This window comes from Lytechinus variegatus, chromosome 1, assembly GCF_018143015.1.
Source record: "Lytechinus variegatus isolate NC3 chromosome 1, Lvar_3.0, whole genome shotgun sequence".
NCBI classification, from domain to species: Eukaryota; Metazoa; Echinodermata; class Echinoidea; order Temnopleuroida; family Toxopneustidae; genus Lytechinus; species Lytechinus variegatus.
This window is the reverse complement of record NC_054740.1, coordinates 79,756,285-79,772,157: the sequence shown is the minus strand read 5'-3', so window position 1 is coordinate 79,772,157 and position 15,873 is coordinate 79,756,285. Positions and strand designations below refer to the sequence as shown.

The window sequence follows — 15,873 nt, the reverse complement described above, 5'->3', positions numbered from 1 at the left end:
GAAAGTTTATGGATCTGATTCATGAAACTTGGACATAAGAGTAATCAAGTATCACTGAACGTCCTGTGTGAGTTTCAGGTCACGTGATCAAGGTCAGAGGTTATGTAAGGTCAATGAACTTTGGCCATGTTGGGGTTTTTTGTTGAATAACCGTCATATCTCTGTAAGTGTATTGATCTAATTCATAAAAAGTGGACATAAGAGTAACCATGTATCAGCGAGTACGGCAGTTTTCAAAGTCAGCACTGCTGCTATATTGAACCGCGTGATGCAGGTGAGACGGCCAGAGGCATTCCACTTGTTCTTATAATTCTTGCGATTAAGTAGTATAGGCCTAATAAGGTTGTAATAACTAGCGCGAAGCTTTATCATAGCTACGCTAAAGCCCCATCATACCCCACCCCAACAAAAACGCAATATTATCAAGACCTCTTCTTCCCAAAATAGTAATGATTATGAAACAATGAAAATAACGAGGAAAAATGAATCAGTAAACTAAAAGAGAGAGAGAGAAAACCGGGGGAAATAAAGAAGGACCCCTATAAACTTTGGGGGTGCTAAATTGGGCATCCTCTTTCTTTAACATGTTTAATGAGTTGTGAATATTAGTTCATGTAAGGACTTTTAATCAATAAATTGGGAACTGAATTGAATCTAAAACCGAAAAAAAATATTATCACACTATGATTTGACATAGGTGGCGGGTTCGAATGCGATATAATTTTCACCCCCCCCCCCAAAAAAAAAGTCCTGCTGGCGGCCGACGCCGACAAGTGGTCACCGAGGACTGGACTGAGGCCAAGTTGCTCCGCCCCCAGCACGCGCTCAAATTTCATTTTCAGGCGCAATTCCTCTGCGCATCTCATTTGCGCGACAAAATGTTGATTTGTTTATTTTTTCCCACGTGCTTTCATATGCACGCATATTTGCTACAACTTAAGCAAATTTGTGAAAATTCTTCTGTAACATTAGCACTAGGACAGAGCCCATTTGTGAAACTATTCTATTTCAGTTATTATTTGGTAAGTTCCATTTCCAACATTTCGTTCTACTCTATCAGTAAATCTGTTGCGTATTTTCTTTTGTTTAAAGAATACGTTTAATTTGTAGGATGGGGGGTCGGGTGTCCGGACACTTAATATTTTTGAAGCCTTCTTTTTTGTCTTTGGATTAACTGAAAATAGGAATTCTATAGTTGCAATCATCTTCTAGTTTTTTTGTCTATAATATTTCCCAACATTTTGCACTAAAAATTGATGAAACTTCACTTGTAAATTCTTCGAAATGACTTTCTAAAATCGATCGTCCGGACACACAACCTGTCCGGACATACAACAACTGGGTATAGTGAAAGTGGTCTCGTATTCTGTGACAGTTGGGTTCGAAACAAAGAGGGCCATTATCGAGGGCGCGAATCATAGATGTCTTGTCTCTAAATTTCTCAATCTATAGATTGTGGTCAGGGACCAATCCAAAATTGGATCAAAGATTTAATCGAATAAGTTTGAATTCTAGATTCTATATCTATATTTTTAACTTCAATCCAGCTTTGAATTGGTCCTTCCCTTGATCGGCTGATTAGCCTTGTTAACTTGGTAGTTAGGATGGAGGGGCGGGGTGTCCGGACACTTTAAAATTTGAAGCCTTTCTTATGTCTTTAGATTACACAAAAAAACATATGAATTCTGTAGTTCTAAATTTCTTCAATTTTGTTATATATAATATTGCCTAGCATTTTTTTTTTACTAAAAACTGATGAGAATCTGCTTGTTGACTTTTTCAAATGAATGTTTAAAATCGGTTGTCCGGACACACATCTAGGTCTACCATAAATGGCAAATTAGTGACGGACCCCTCCTCCATATTACACTCCCCAAATGTAATGACCTTTTTTTATCTCTTTTCCATTTTAAACATCCCTTTTCTTCTCTTATCTACAAGAGCTTCAACTTTCTTACACCATGAACCTATCGAATACAAACGGATCTCTGAATGCCTCGACTATCATCCTTGATGAAGAGTTTGAGATCACAATCGGACAAGCTTGGATGCCAGTGGTCCCACTCCCGATTCTGATGCTTACCTCTCTCAGCATTTTTGGATGCTTGATCGCTCTTGTGAGCTCCATGCAAATAGTAAGGTAATGAACTCTATCCTTCACGGGGGTGAAGGAAATTATTCTCACGACCACAAAGAACACTTATGCCAATATTTTAAAACGTTCGGCATTTTAAGGATTATTCGGCATATACTTCCTGAACCTTCCCTTTCCAGTAGCTCTCGTTTTCAAGAAAGTTTGTAGTGTTCTTAAATATTAAAAGCCTCTGTGATAATTCAATAGGTTGACCATACAAATTCAAATTCATTTTGTATTATTTTACAGGGAAAGGCGAAAGGATCTAACACTGAAGTTTGATGAAAATGACGAAGAAGCAATCTACAAACCCAAAACATCGTCGTCCTCACAGAAGTGTGTTTGTATGATGGGGTGACCATATTATTTGCGCACATTTTAGAAATCGTCATGAAGTTGATTTTCAATAAAAAAATTCTCACAGCTCACACAAAATTAACCAAAAATATAAATGCCAAACGGAAAGCAAAATCCCAAAGTCAAATTCGCTTGATGAAATTGTAAAGTAAGTCACGGGTTTTATTGGTATCGCGATCTCAAAATTCAATGACGATGGACTAGTGCGCGCTCGGCTGAAAAGTGTGACCTTAATTTGCGCACGATCGTTTTGCAAGGCTTTAGAAAAGAAATCAGGCAGACAAAGTAAAGATAATTATATCAGATGAGGTTAAAATGCCATAAATTCGGTTGGTATCACATTTTACTTATTTATTTGGAGACCTCAGCTTCCAAACTGGCGATTTCTTGATGCTGGTCGAGAAGGTCGGATTTTCTCGGAGCGGACGCAAAAGGTAACAAAATTTGCAGATGTTTTGCCATTATTACCTTCAAAAAATTATTTACTGGGTATTATTAAGTCGCACTTTCTGTTGGTGATATCAGTTTTTCAAAATATTAATTAGATATTGAGGTATTCAACCAACCGTGCGCAAAATTTTTCTGTTAGGAAGACTTTCTTTGATTGTTCGATTCATCAAATTTTATTATATACAATCTTTTAAGATTTTTTGTGTGTATTTTTTGTGTAATTTATGTTTACATGGTATTACTTTTTTTATTATCAACAATTATTGAGTTTGTATCACCTCTTATGGTCAAGTATCCGTGTAGTAAATGTAATAAACCAGTAAAGAGTAACCAAAAGGCCCTTTTATGTACCTCATGTGAAAAATGGGCACATATAGTTTGCGAGGGAATTCCCAAATCCAAATATGATGATTTAAACGAAACTTTCGAAAACTGGCAGTGTACCGCGTGTATTTTGAAACAATTTCCCTTTTGGGATCAGGAATGTATTCCGTCTGGAGAAAATTATGTTATGAATTGTTCTCATTTTCCAAATAATACCCAAGTTGATGATCATGCATACAATGTACCTACTGATTTTCCAAATGATAAAGGCATTAAGTTAGCTCATCTAAACATCAGAAGTTTGAGAAATAAAATTACAGATGTGCAGCAATTTCTTATGTCAAATCCTTTTGATATTTTAGGACTATCAGAAACATGGTTGAACGATGATTGTTCAAACCATATAATATCCATTGACGGTTATAAGATTGAAAGGAAAGACAGGGAAAGTTCTGGTGGGGGTGTAGGATGTTACATCAGTGAGAAATTTAATTACATGAGAAGAATGGATCTGGAAACCAAAGAACTTGAGGTTATGTGGCTGGAGATTAAAAGAAAAAATAGCAGTTCGATTTTTGTTGGTATTTTATACAGGAGGCCTTCCTCACCAAGTACCTATTTTACCACCCTTGAAGCAAATGTTGAAAAAGTAATTTCATTATCAAATAATATCATTTTGATGGGTGATTTCAATTGCAACATGAGTAATAATAATGCGTTGTCTAAAATAATTAAGGATATTTGTCATACTTATCAGCTTAACCAGTTAATTAATGACCCCACAAGAGTTACACCTCACAGTAGCACAATCATCGACTTAATACTTACCTCAAATTCAATTGAAAGTGTAAAGTCGGGTGTAATCTCTATTGGTTTTAGTGACCACTGTTTGACTTTTGTAGTAGTGAAAGGCAAGCACACAATGTTTCATTCTAAAATAAGTAAATTTAGGTCTTTTCGCAACTTTGATGAAAACAGATTTCGAGATGACTTGAAAAATCAAAACTGGAATGATTTCAATAACGAAAACGTTCAAGTTGACGAATGTGGTCTCATTTCAAATTTTTGTTTACTACTTTAAGTGATAAACATGCACCTTTTATTTCTGTCAGAAGAAAAAGAAATGGAATACCTTGGATTACAAATGAATACATAAATTTGGCACGTGACCGTGATTTCTTTAAGAAAAAGTTCCATAAAACGAAAAGTGATTACTATTGGAAAAGTTTAAGTACTATCGAAACAGAGCAAATAATTTGAACAAATTTCTTAAAAAAGAATATTACCTGAATAAGTTTTCAGAATGTGGAAATGATTTGAATAAAAATTGGAAAGTTCTCAAAGGGCTTACCATCAAAGAAACAGGAAATAAACAACACAATCCTGATTGATGAAGAAATGATATCTGACAAAGTAAAGGTGGCAGGTTTATTGAATGAAGCTTTTAATAAAGTAGGCTCAAACCTACAAACAAGCTCAAGTTCCAACACAGTAGACGGTGCTTTTAACGATTTACAAACGTTAACTCAAACTAATTATTCTTTTGAATTTCAAGACATTAAATCTGAATTTGTCAAAAACGAACTACGCAATATTGATTGTAAAAAGGCTGTAGGAATGGACGGTCTACATCCTAAGTTACTAAAAGTATCTGCTGATATAATTGCGGAACCACTTTCTAAATTGTTTAACTTATCACTAAAAACTTCTCAATTTCCATCTGATTTCAATCGCAAAAATCACGCCAATTCACAAGGGTGGCTCGCTCAGTGTTGACAATTTCAGGCCCATTTCAATACTGCCCTCTATGTCAAAAATCCTTGAAAAAGCAGTACACAAACAATTGTATTCGTATCTTAACCAAAATAATTTATTGTCGGAACGTCAATCTGGATTCAGACCACTCCATTCCACAGCCACGTGCCTTACAGAAATTACTGACTACCTGTTTGAAAATATGAATCATGGTCAGATTACGGGAGCTATATTTTATGATCTAAAAAAAGCATTGACGTAATTCCACACGAAATAATACTTGATAAACTAATTTTTCTATGGTATGAATAATAAGGTACGTGAATGGTTTAAATCGTACTTGGTCGGAAGACAACAATGTGTTAATATAGATGATTATTGTGGTGAGTTTTTAACTGTGAAATCAGGGTGCCCCAGGGTCAATCCTTGGCCCCTTGATCTTTTGTCTATAATATTAACGATTTTAACAACTTAAGAATTCATAAAAATTCCAAAATTTCACTCTATGCAGATGATACCGTTATTTTTAACAATTCTCATAACTTTTCTGAAGTTCAATTGAATTTACAAAATGACTTTGATTTAATATGCAAGTGGTTTGATATTAATAAGATGTATATTCATCCACAGAAAACCATGGTCATGCCTTTTGGCACTAAAAGAAAGCTAGATAATCACCAATTCAAGATCAAATTGTACGATAACCACTTGCAATGTGTTGATAAAATGAAATATCTTGGTATTATACTGACTCGCAACTGACATGGTCTGACCATGTAAGATATATATGTAATAAAATATCACGTAACAATTGATGTATTCGCCGCATAAAGCAATTAAAACCCCATAAAACTCTTGTAACCTTATATTTTGCTTTAATTTTACCACATATTGATAATTGTTGCACTGCATGGGGAAGTTGTTCAAAACAAATCTTTCCAAACTACAAAAATTACAAAATAGATATGCCAGATTAATATTAAATAAGGATATAATACACCGCAGTGTACACTTCTTACAACCCTAAATTGGCAATCCGTTGAACAAAGACTAAAATATCACTACTGTTTATTAGTATTTAAAATAATTAATGTAAACGCCCCTAACTATTTAAAATCGCTTATTACTTATCGCACCTTTAAATATTGTACCCGCTATGCACTAAATTCTCTCCTCGACATTCCATTCCCCAAAACTGAATTCAAAGAAAGTCATTCTCTTATAAAGCAAGCTCCCTATTTAATAAACTCCCATTTTCAGTTCAATCCACCAATTCTATAAATTCTTTTAAACGAGGTTACCTATTGGCCAAACATTATTATAAACAAAGTATCTTCTAGTATTCTTTCTTTTTTGTTTATTTGTTTTCTTTTTTGTTTATTTCATAGATTATAACTTTTTATGTTAATTTTCACTTGTATTTATTTATATATATTATCATGTTTATGTTCTATTTTATGTTTGTAAAGGCAGAGGCTTCGTTGTAAAGCAGTTTATAAACTGAACCGAACTACCCTCCACCTCATTTTATCATTTGTTATAAATAAAACATGAATAAATAAATAAATAAATAAATAAATAAATAAAATTAGGTACCGCGCGAATTAAGGTCACACTACCATATATACAATGATTACGAGTCGAAGTGGAGACAGGGGTTGCGGGGGGATGAATGCCAGCTTTGAATTATAGCTGAGGGCCAAAAAGAAGAAAGAGGCAGACAGAAGAAGAAAACAGAGTGCTCAGTCGTGCAACTATAATACTCATAATACAAATGCATTATACAATAATGTAATGATTGGATTAAGAGGGAAAAAGGTCTCATAGGCCACCTTGACATATACCTCTTTTGAAATAACCATGGTGTCTATACTACCACTACTACTCTTCCAGTTCTTTACTATATTACTACTTCTACTACTACTACTACTACTACTACTACTACTACTACTACTACTACTACTACTACTACTACTACTACTACTACTACTACTACTACTACTACTACTACTACTACTACTACTACCACTGCTACTACTACTACTACTACTACTGCTGCTACTACTACTACTACTACTACTACAACTACTACTTCTACTACTACCACCACTACTACCACTACTACTACTACTATACCACTGCTACTACTACTACTACTACTACTGCTACTACTACTACTACTACTACCACTACTACTACTACTACTACTACTACTACTACTACTACTACTACTACTACTACTACTACTACTACTACTACTAATAATAATAATACTGCTACTACTACTGCTGCTGCTTCTGCTTCTACTGTTCTAACGATATTGATGATGGTAGTAGTATTATAACGATATTGATGATTGTGGTGGTAGCACTGATGATGATTATGATGTCATAATTGAGTAATACATTAAAAGTACATTTTCAGTCACACCAGCACCAAATAATCTTAAAATAAGTTGAAATTATTCAATACGTTTCATTTCAGTGAATATTTGAGAATAGATCCAAATCACCCACAGATTGACCCAAAGAGAAACCATCATGCTATCAGGTATGAAAACATGAAAGAGCAGCATATCCCAGACGGAGCTTCTTATCCCAGTAGTCCGCCATCTACGGGGAAACTTCCAAGAAGAGGTTCGTTCAGATCGTGCAGAATTTAATTGGTGTATTCGTGTAAATGCATTTTAGGTTTTCATGCATGAGCAAAATCTTGGATTTCATATTGTAAATTTGAAATCCGCCACTGTTTCATAAAATGTAATCTTATTTAGATGTGAACACAGTGATGAACATTATAAGACAGATCTACCTCCTTGCAAGCTCCCCCTCTTTCTCTCCCCATCCATGCCTAACTCAGATTATCAGTTCGTCACTCTGTCTCTATCTCCGTCCCTTTTCCCTTTTTTTATCTTCCCCAACTCAAAGCATAATTAATATCCTTGTTCGGCAAAATTCGGACAACAACAAAAAACCATAACAAAACAAAACAAAAATAAATAAATAATGCGTCAAAAAATTGCATTTAACCAAATAAATTATGACTGTATTTGTTACCCTGTTATTCATTTTTCTTTGTATTTCCCGATTTTTTTGCTATAATTGTAATGTACATGAGTGTATTTATTTATGAATAACATTATGTGAAATAATATATATTCAATACTAAAGGCAGTTGGTAATACACATAAGATCTCTGATATCTTAAAATGATCAAAAGTGAGAAGGGGGGGGGGATAAACGAAATCTCTGAATATGTCTTTTCAAGTTGCTTTTATTGTTCAGGACCCCGTCAAAATACAAACACCAATCGGTCTGCAACACAAATATCGCCATCGCCGTTGTTGCAACGCGACCACCACTCGCCACCACAACCACCGGGATCGCCGTCGAAATACCGCCGTGGACCGGACGGTCAAGTTAGGGCAAGGGAGTCGTCGAGCGCGCCGATGATTATGAACGGGTTATGGAAAAGAATCGAGAGGGTCTTGAAAATGGGTTTCGATGCCGATACCAACTCATGTCAGCTTAGGTAAAATATAAATGATCACCCCAGCCCCATGCTTCTTTTTACTTTAAAAGGGGATGCCCATCTTGACCATAGGTTGCTTTTGATAATAAGAAAAAAAGACTTTGGCAGTTAACAATTGAGTAGGCCAAATACAAAGGATGATACATGACAATTAGATTGATCGGTACAATACAATGTTACCGATTTGGGGAGTGATAACTTATTCCCCATTATTTACTTATCAGATATTTCTTTAGGAACTCCCTTTGTGGCATGTTTATCAGTTTATCGAGAAGTAAAATGTCTCTAGTCCAATTTTATCCCAATGAGAGAGTTTTTTTGTCAACAAGAGCTATATAAACTTTTGACAAAGCGAATCCCATCAAAATAATCACGGGCTTGTATCAATATTTCATTCTCAGTTTTGTTCATCACAACAACAACTCAGCGCTCCGCCCAAGCTGCTCTGACTCCGCCTCTCTCCCATTCAAACGACCAATGGTATTCCAAGCTGACTGCACTCCGAGTTTGATTGACAGCTCAATCATCCAATTAACGAGTACTTCTTGTCAAACTGAGACGAGTTCGTCAACATTCCCGCGCAAAATTGCTTGTAGATGTTGCCTTGACAGACAAACGGGAAAAAGTCCCCTCCAAAAAAGCAGGTAAATATTTGCAAAATGACCGTTTAGAGAAATTAATGTAATGGATGGTGGAGTTATATGTATTTTGATCTTTGATTCTCTTTTTTTTCACGTTTGCATAATTATGGACGAAAGGAAGAGAACAAGAGAAAGATCAAAAGAAATTAAAATAATTAGGAAAACAAATCAGTTTCTTAACATTTTTAATGAAAAAAAATCTTTGTAGACATTCATCCTGCTCATATTTATTGTCACAAAGCTGGAATTGGCAAATTTGCAAGATTTTGTTGTTATTTGGTCATATTAATATGATACAAAACGGGAGATGAAGCTCTAACAACACATCAGACATACTGCAATTATGATTCAAGGTTTAGTCATTGTAAGCAATGTTCTTGTAAATCATGAAGAACACTCTGCGATCATCTGTTTCTCTCACCAAATGTAAAAAAAAATGGTTTGGCGCTCTTTTTCATTCTTATCATTTATCTCCTGAGTGATCAATACGGAAATTAATGTTTTAGAAAGAAATTGTTGTTAGTGTGCATGGTATCTTTCTCTAAAAATATACACAAAATGCTGTTTTATCTAATCTAATCTTAGAATGCTACGAAATCCTAATTACTTACTTTCTTTTCTCGATGTCATTTAGTTCCTCATCGCTCCTGAGAAATATGTACTTGAAGAATAACAATATAGGAGTTTTGAACGATAGCCACCAATCTTCATCACTCCTGAGTGAAACCTCCAATCCGGGAAGACCTAAACTCTCAATACATGATGAGGATCTAGCGAATAAACTTTGTTTATCGGTCGATGAACGTATCAGGCGATACAGGCTGTGTTACTCTAGTTCAAGGTATATTAATGTTTATCAATTTATTTTTAATTAAAAAAAAACGATTTCTCTGCTATATATCTGTGTTTTTTTTATTCCTCTCTTTCCTTTTCCTCCTTGAATTCTTAGATTCTTTCATTCTTTCTACCATTGTTTGTATACATTTATTTCCATGTATTATATTTCTATTTATTTTTATCAAATTCTGTTATCTGCAGAATGTTACTTATTTTCAAAGACAATGGTCTTCCTTTGATAAGGCCCTATAACAATTAAAATATATATAGGACTCAACGAAATCATTAAAACGAACTCATTTAAGATTGTACCTCCATTCCAACTCTTGTATACGTCTATTTCCTTGGCTTACTTAATTCTCAGCAAGATTGTCTGATACATTATTGTCGTTATTTTGCTCTCGATATCTTGATCTCTTAATCTTTTATTCAATTGCCAATATCTAATATTTCTTTTCATTTCATTATTTCTACAGTGATGACGATTCAGACGAGTGAATTAATAACATCATGGCGATATGATGTTTGATCTAATACAAATTTGAGTTATCATGATAGCCATTTTTTCCAGAATATACCGCTGGGTCCAATTCAAAGTCTACTGAAATCTGAGCCATTGGCGGTTTTATTACAATCATGCTCCTATGAATAACCCATGCATTTACTATCATCGAACTGGAAAAATTTGCAAAATAAATAGTGAGAAAATAGTTTCTTCCCCTCCAAACTTCAGAATCATCGGATGTCAAATTGGTATTGGAAAGTTGTTAATCTTCTTACTGCATAATCATTCAGACAGTATTTACTAAAATAATCACGATGGAGATTACACAATAATCAGTGGAAATATAGCTGTAGTGGTACAGGACAGCACATGCGTCGCTTGTAAAGGGGTGCTTTATTGCTTGATTTCATAATTTAAATTTTCATAAAGTGCTCGGTGCCAACCTTTTCACTGGATGAAAAAATAATTTAATTCCTGCAGGAAAAGGTTATTTTTGCGATAAGAAAAAAAATAATAAATGTAGTTCAGTTTATTGTAGGAATATCATGTATATCCGCAGTGCAAAAGTAAATACTTGATAAGGAATATACAATCTAAGACTAAAGTGGATCCAAATTCTTCAGTCTGAATGAACCAAGGTTTAACTAAAAAAAAGAATGGAACACATAAACTCGTCATATACAGTAAAACATTGAAGAAGACTAACAAAAATAGTCATTATTTAGAACGGATCGATTTATCCACGGTGAACAATTTTATAGTCTGTTTAGCACGGCGATGTGAATTGGCGTTTATCGAATTTGCAAATAAATCTTGCCACCGATTTAATGTTTAAACTAAACACAAAGTGAACACAATTGTAACTTTGATTTGATTGACAAAATGACATAAATCTAATGACTGCAAGATACAAACTAAATTCAATAGCAACCATTACAATGCTGTGAAAACAACAGTATTGAAAAGAAATAAAGATTAAAAACAATATAATTCGAAGTTCAAAGAGAACCACGACATATAGGTGTTGAAATACACCGTGGAATTCGAACATAAAAATAACAAACCAAAATAACCCCAAATGGGTGTCGGAATTACATATGCTTCATGTGAACCTCTCAGAAGACCAATGGTGTAGTTTTAAAACAGATTTTGTTGCGTATGCCATTTTGAACAAGATATAGACACATCAAGTGCCATATACTTTGTAATTGTCATCACCCCCACGCACTTCGTGCATGATCTCCTTTGGTTAATTAACCCCCATTTAGCTACTTGTAGACCACGTCGATATTATCTAAAGTATAATAATTACGAAACTATATCTCTCATTTACCAAATTCTATTGTATTTCGGCACCATCACGACCATTGGAAACAAAAAAACTCAAAACAAACTAAAAATTTGTTTGCTCTTTAAGATAATTTATTCAAGTGGTTTCCATACTGTTAATTTGGCCTACGTTATTGGAGATAACAAAAAGTCCGTTGGTCACATGAGGCACATAGAATTCGATGTCAATATATTTTATTGAAATAAAGAACTTTACAGTCCAGACAATCAGTTTTCTTCTCAAATTCACAGTGGTGATAGTAATTATATTGATTGTGTCATTTTAATAGGGAGATTTCATATGCCAAAATTAAAGTAATTACAATATTCATAAACTAATAAAATGATTTTTTGCACCCTTGACTGGTTTTGTTGCGTTAAAGCATTCGGCATGGACACATTTAAAGACCATTGTGGAAACGAGTTTGTCATTTACTATCTTGTTTCCGGAGAAAAGCAAAAGTAGACTTTGAAATTGAAATGGAAGAAAAAGAGTTATATAGAAAGTATGCAGAAGAAGAATAAAATAACGAAAAATATAAAGAAATAAAAAGAAAAAAATGAATGAATAAAAGGAAAGCGAGAAACAAAAACATGTTGGATTTATGAAGAAAGGGAAGAAGAACAGAGAAAGGGAAACATGAATATGAAATTTAAGGGAGAAAAATGAGTAAAAAGAAAGAAAGAAAAGAAAAAGAAAGGACTAAGAAAGAAAGAAAGTATAAGAAAAGAAAGAAACCCATAAATGAAGAAAGGGTTAAATTGAAGAGAAAGGAAAGACGGCACGTTCACGCATAAATGAATCATGACGCGTAGGCCTACCGTATTCCGAAGGTTCGTTTTTCCGAAGGTTCGTAATTCCGAAGGTTCGTTAGTCCGAAAACGAAATGAGGTTCGTTATTCCAAAGGTTCGTTAATCCGAAAACGAAATGAGGTTCGTAATTCCGAAGGTTCGTTAGTCCGAAAACTAAATGATTAACGAACCTTATTTCGTTTTCGGACGAACGAACCTTCGGAACAACGAACCTTATTTCGTTTTCGAATTAACGAACCTTCGGAACATCGAACCTTATTTTGTTTTCGGAATACCGAACCTTCGGAATAACGCCACAAAATAATGTTCGGATTTACGAACCCTTTTACGTTTTCGGATTAACGAACATCGAGGTAAAGGCAATTTACGTGTTTCGGAATTTCGAAGTGTAACCGATAAATTCGTTGTCGTTATTGATCACGAGCTAGATGACGAATGACAAAACAGTTTTGTAAACGATGAAGTCGAATGACCAATGAACATCCCGATCGTGGGACATAAAGACTGTAGAAGGGGGTAATAAAGACAAAAAGAAATAGGAAAGATAAACCAAGGGAAATCAGACAAAAGGAAGAAAAGTAGTCAAAGAGGAAAAGTATAAGAGCGATATAAGGAAGTTAGAATGGACAAAAGAAAGAAGAAAACATAGGAAAGAAAGAAAAAATGAACTCACAAAAATATAAAAGAATAAACAAATGAAAGTAAGTCTTAGAGAGATCAAAAAGAAAGAGGAGAGGTCTAATGACACCTTTGATAGTTACATCGGTCAAGATTTGGAGGATCAGGATGACGAGACAGTTTTCAAACCGATGAAACCGACATTGATCGAAGAAAAACTCAATGACAATCTCAATGAGGTCAAAGTAACTTATTTTTGTCCTGCGCCCGATCAGAAAGATCAGTGGCGTAATGCGGGTTCAATGATCAAAGGGGTCATTGAGTCAAAAGTCCCTTTCGGGATACGGTTATGCATTCAGATATTCCAAATAGACCAAGTATTCAAGGAAATTCAGTGATAATTTTGTCTTGAAAAATACGATACAAGGATTAATTAAATTGATGTACATGTCGATTTATGTGAGAAAGGATTAGCTCCGAAACTCCTTTGGCAGGGAGGAAGATTTCTCGAAAGTAATTTCTGTTACTGAAACAAAGGGTTTTAATGACAATGATCCACTTGATGAGGCTCTCAGTCATTCCGCGACATGGGGCATTGGTTCAACAGTATATAAATTCGGGAAAAAATACATGAGGTTATCAATACAATATAAAGCATGATGCAGTGAGGGATCTGACTTTCTATCTTTTTTTTTTTATAGCATTTTGACTTTATAATCTAAAATTGATACCTTGATTCGGGGGAATTTGCCCCATTTGCGTAACTGTGCCGTTTTGTTTCTCGATATTACGGAGGGACATGTCATTATCTAAAGTCAATTAGCTGTTAGCATTATCGATATAAGAGGACAGGAACGCTATGACACCACTGGTTTCCATATCACCGTAACAGTGGTGTTGTTACAACTATTCAGAAAAAATCCCTCATTCTACATGGAGTAATCAAATAAACAGTAACCTTCAATTCGGCACATATATATATATAAATATATATAAATATACAAATATATATACATAAATCATTCAGTAAATCACGCATGAAAATGATGAAACTGCAGAAAACGGAGAGCGGAGAGAAGTATTGTATGTTGGCGCATGCGTGGGGGTCGAATTGGTTGAGTTGTTGTGTTGCGCCGAATGTTCTCGGGAACATTCCCCGTCCGTAAAGACCCTAAAATAAAAAAGAACAAGTCTCACCTGGCCTGACAACAAAACACCTGTTTATAACATTGGAGGGGTTCCAAAAGCACTGAATGGTACAGTACACGACAGGGGGCAGAGGGAGCAAGACCAGTATGCGCATTGTGCCCCCCCCCCCCACACACACACATTCACACTCTTTGGCGGAGTGCCCTTAATATCCTTCTCAAGTAATTGGGTTTTGTTTAACAGTTTGTCTTAAAATAAATTGTTGCTTTTTATATTTCTTTGAGAATAATTTGGTTAACTTATTTCTGCAAGAACCATGAAATAATCTGGATAAATTATCTTTTTAAGTGTTTGACCCGTGGCACATATAAATATACATGTAAGCTATATACTAAGGCCACCGCACACCTTACGACTGTTCACGATCCGATTTCGGAACAGATCGCATTTTTCTTTATTCTCTGAAAATGTGAATGGAATATATTATCATTTCACTTGAGGTTAAAATCAATTGAAAGAATACTAATATAACAATTTTGAAAGGTTGCAAGGCTAAATTAGTTTCAAATCGTTGCCAATCGTACGACTGCTACATTTGACGTCATTCCGACTAGTATTAAATTCGCTTTTATTCTAAGAAGGATGATAGCATAGTCTTCCAAGTCTCAATACTAACATCAAATTCTACTGTACATTTTATTCTGAAATCGGGTCGCAGACCAATCGTACGGTGTGCGTTCGCCTTAAAATTCCCGTGTCCCACTTTACGTGAACTTACGGAGCTTTATCAGATCCTTAGAATGTATGGCCAATTCCATCAATCCATCTTGTGCAGAGTAGTTTACCTGAACCGTTATATTTTTACCAAAGTAGATTGAATTTTGAATTGCTGAGACACAGCTTATCTTAATCTTTAATGTAATCCCAAATCTACCGGTTTGAGGCAGCCCCTCACTAAGCATAATGTATAATCAGCAAATCGTTTGATAATTTTTCTTTCTATATGTATGCTACTTAGAGTTGGTACATCTTGATTGAATTCAAACGCTTCGACAACTGTCTGAGTGATTCGTGTATCAACTTGCAGGTTCTTTTATATAAAATAACATGAAGGTAAAAGGACTATCATAATAAAAATAAAATGAATGTAGACTTTGAACACCGAGTGTGTGAAGAGGGCCCAGTTTTAAAATGGACTATACGGCCTCTCCGTTATTATATCAGTATCCAACCTTATTTAAATATGTTATCATCATCATTATCGTTATCATTTATTCGGTCATTAATAGTCATATAGTACAATGTACAAATTTTGTCAATTACAATGTTGATATGAAATACTTACGAAATGACAGGAATGTTCTCGATGGGCCGGGAACGAAAAAGTAATATTCAATATTGTTGTCAAGCTCTCACGGAAAATGCATCA

At 34.7% G+C, this 15,873-nt stretch overlaps 1 protein-coding gene across 2 annotated transcripts; it reads left to right on the top strand.

Annotated features, from left to right (window-relative positions):
- The first annotated feature begins 1,752 nt into the window (after nucleotides 1-1,752).
- Nucleotides 1,753-10,664, top strand: LOC121424464. 2 transcript variants are annotated; one of them, XM_041620162.1, is made up of 7 exons: nucleotides 1,753-2,140; nucleotides 2,384-2,470; nucleotides 7,505-7,656; nucleotides 8,305-8,551; nucleotides 8,953-9,195; nucleotides 9,827-10,033; nucleotides 10,506-10,664. In XM_041620162.1, the coding sequence occupies exons 1-7, from the start codon at nucleotides 1,962-1,964 to the stop codon at nucleotides 10,525-10,527; spliced, it is 1,137 nt and encodes a 378-aa protein (XP_041476096.1). In that variant the 5' UTR covers nucleotides 1,753-1,961; the 3' UTR covers nucleotides 10,528-10,664. The 2 variants fall into 2 exon arrangements, with proteins under 2 accessions (XP_041476096.1, XP_041476103.1); XM_041620169.1 differs by lacking the exon at nucleotides 2,384-2,470.
- Nucleotides 10,665-15,873: the final 5,209 nt, after the last annotated feature.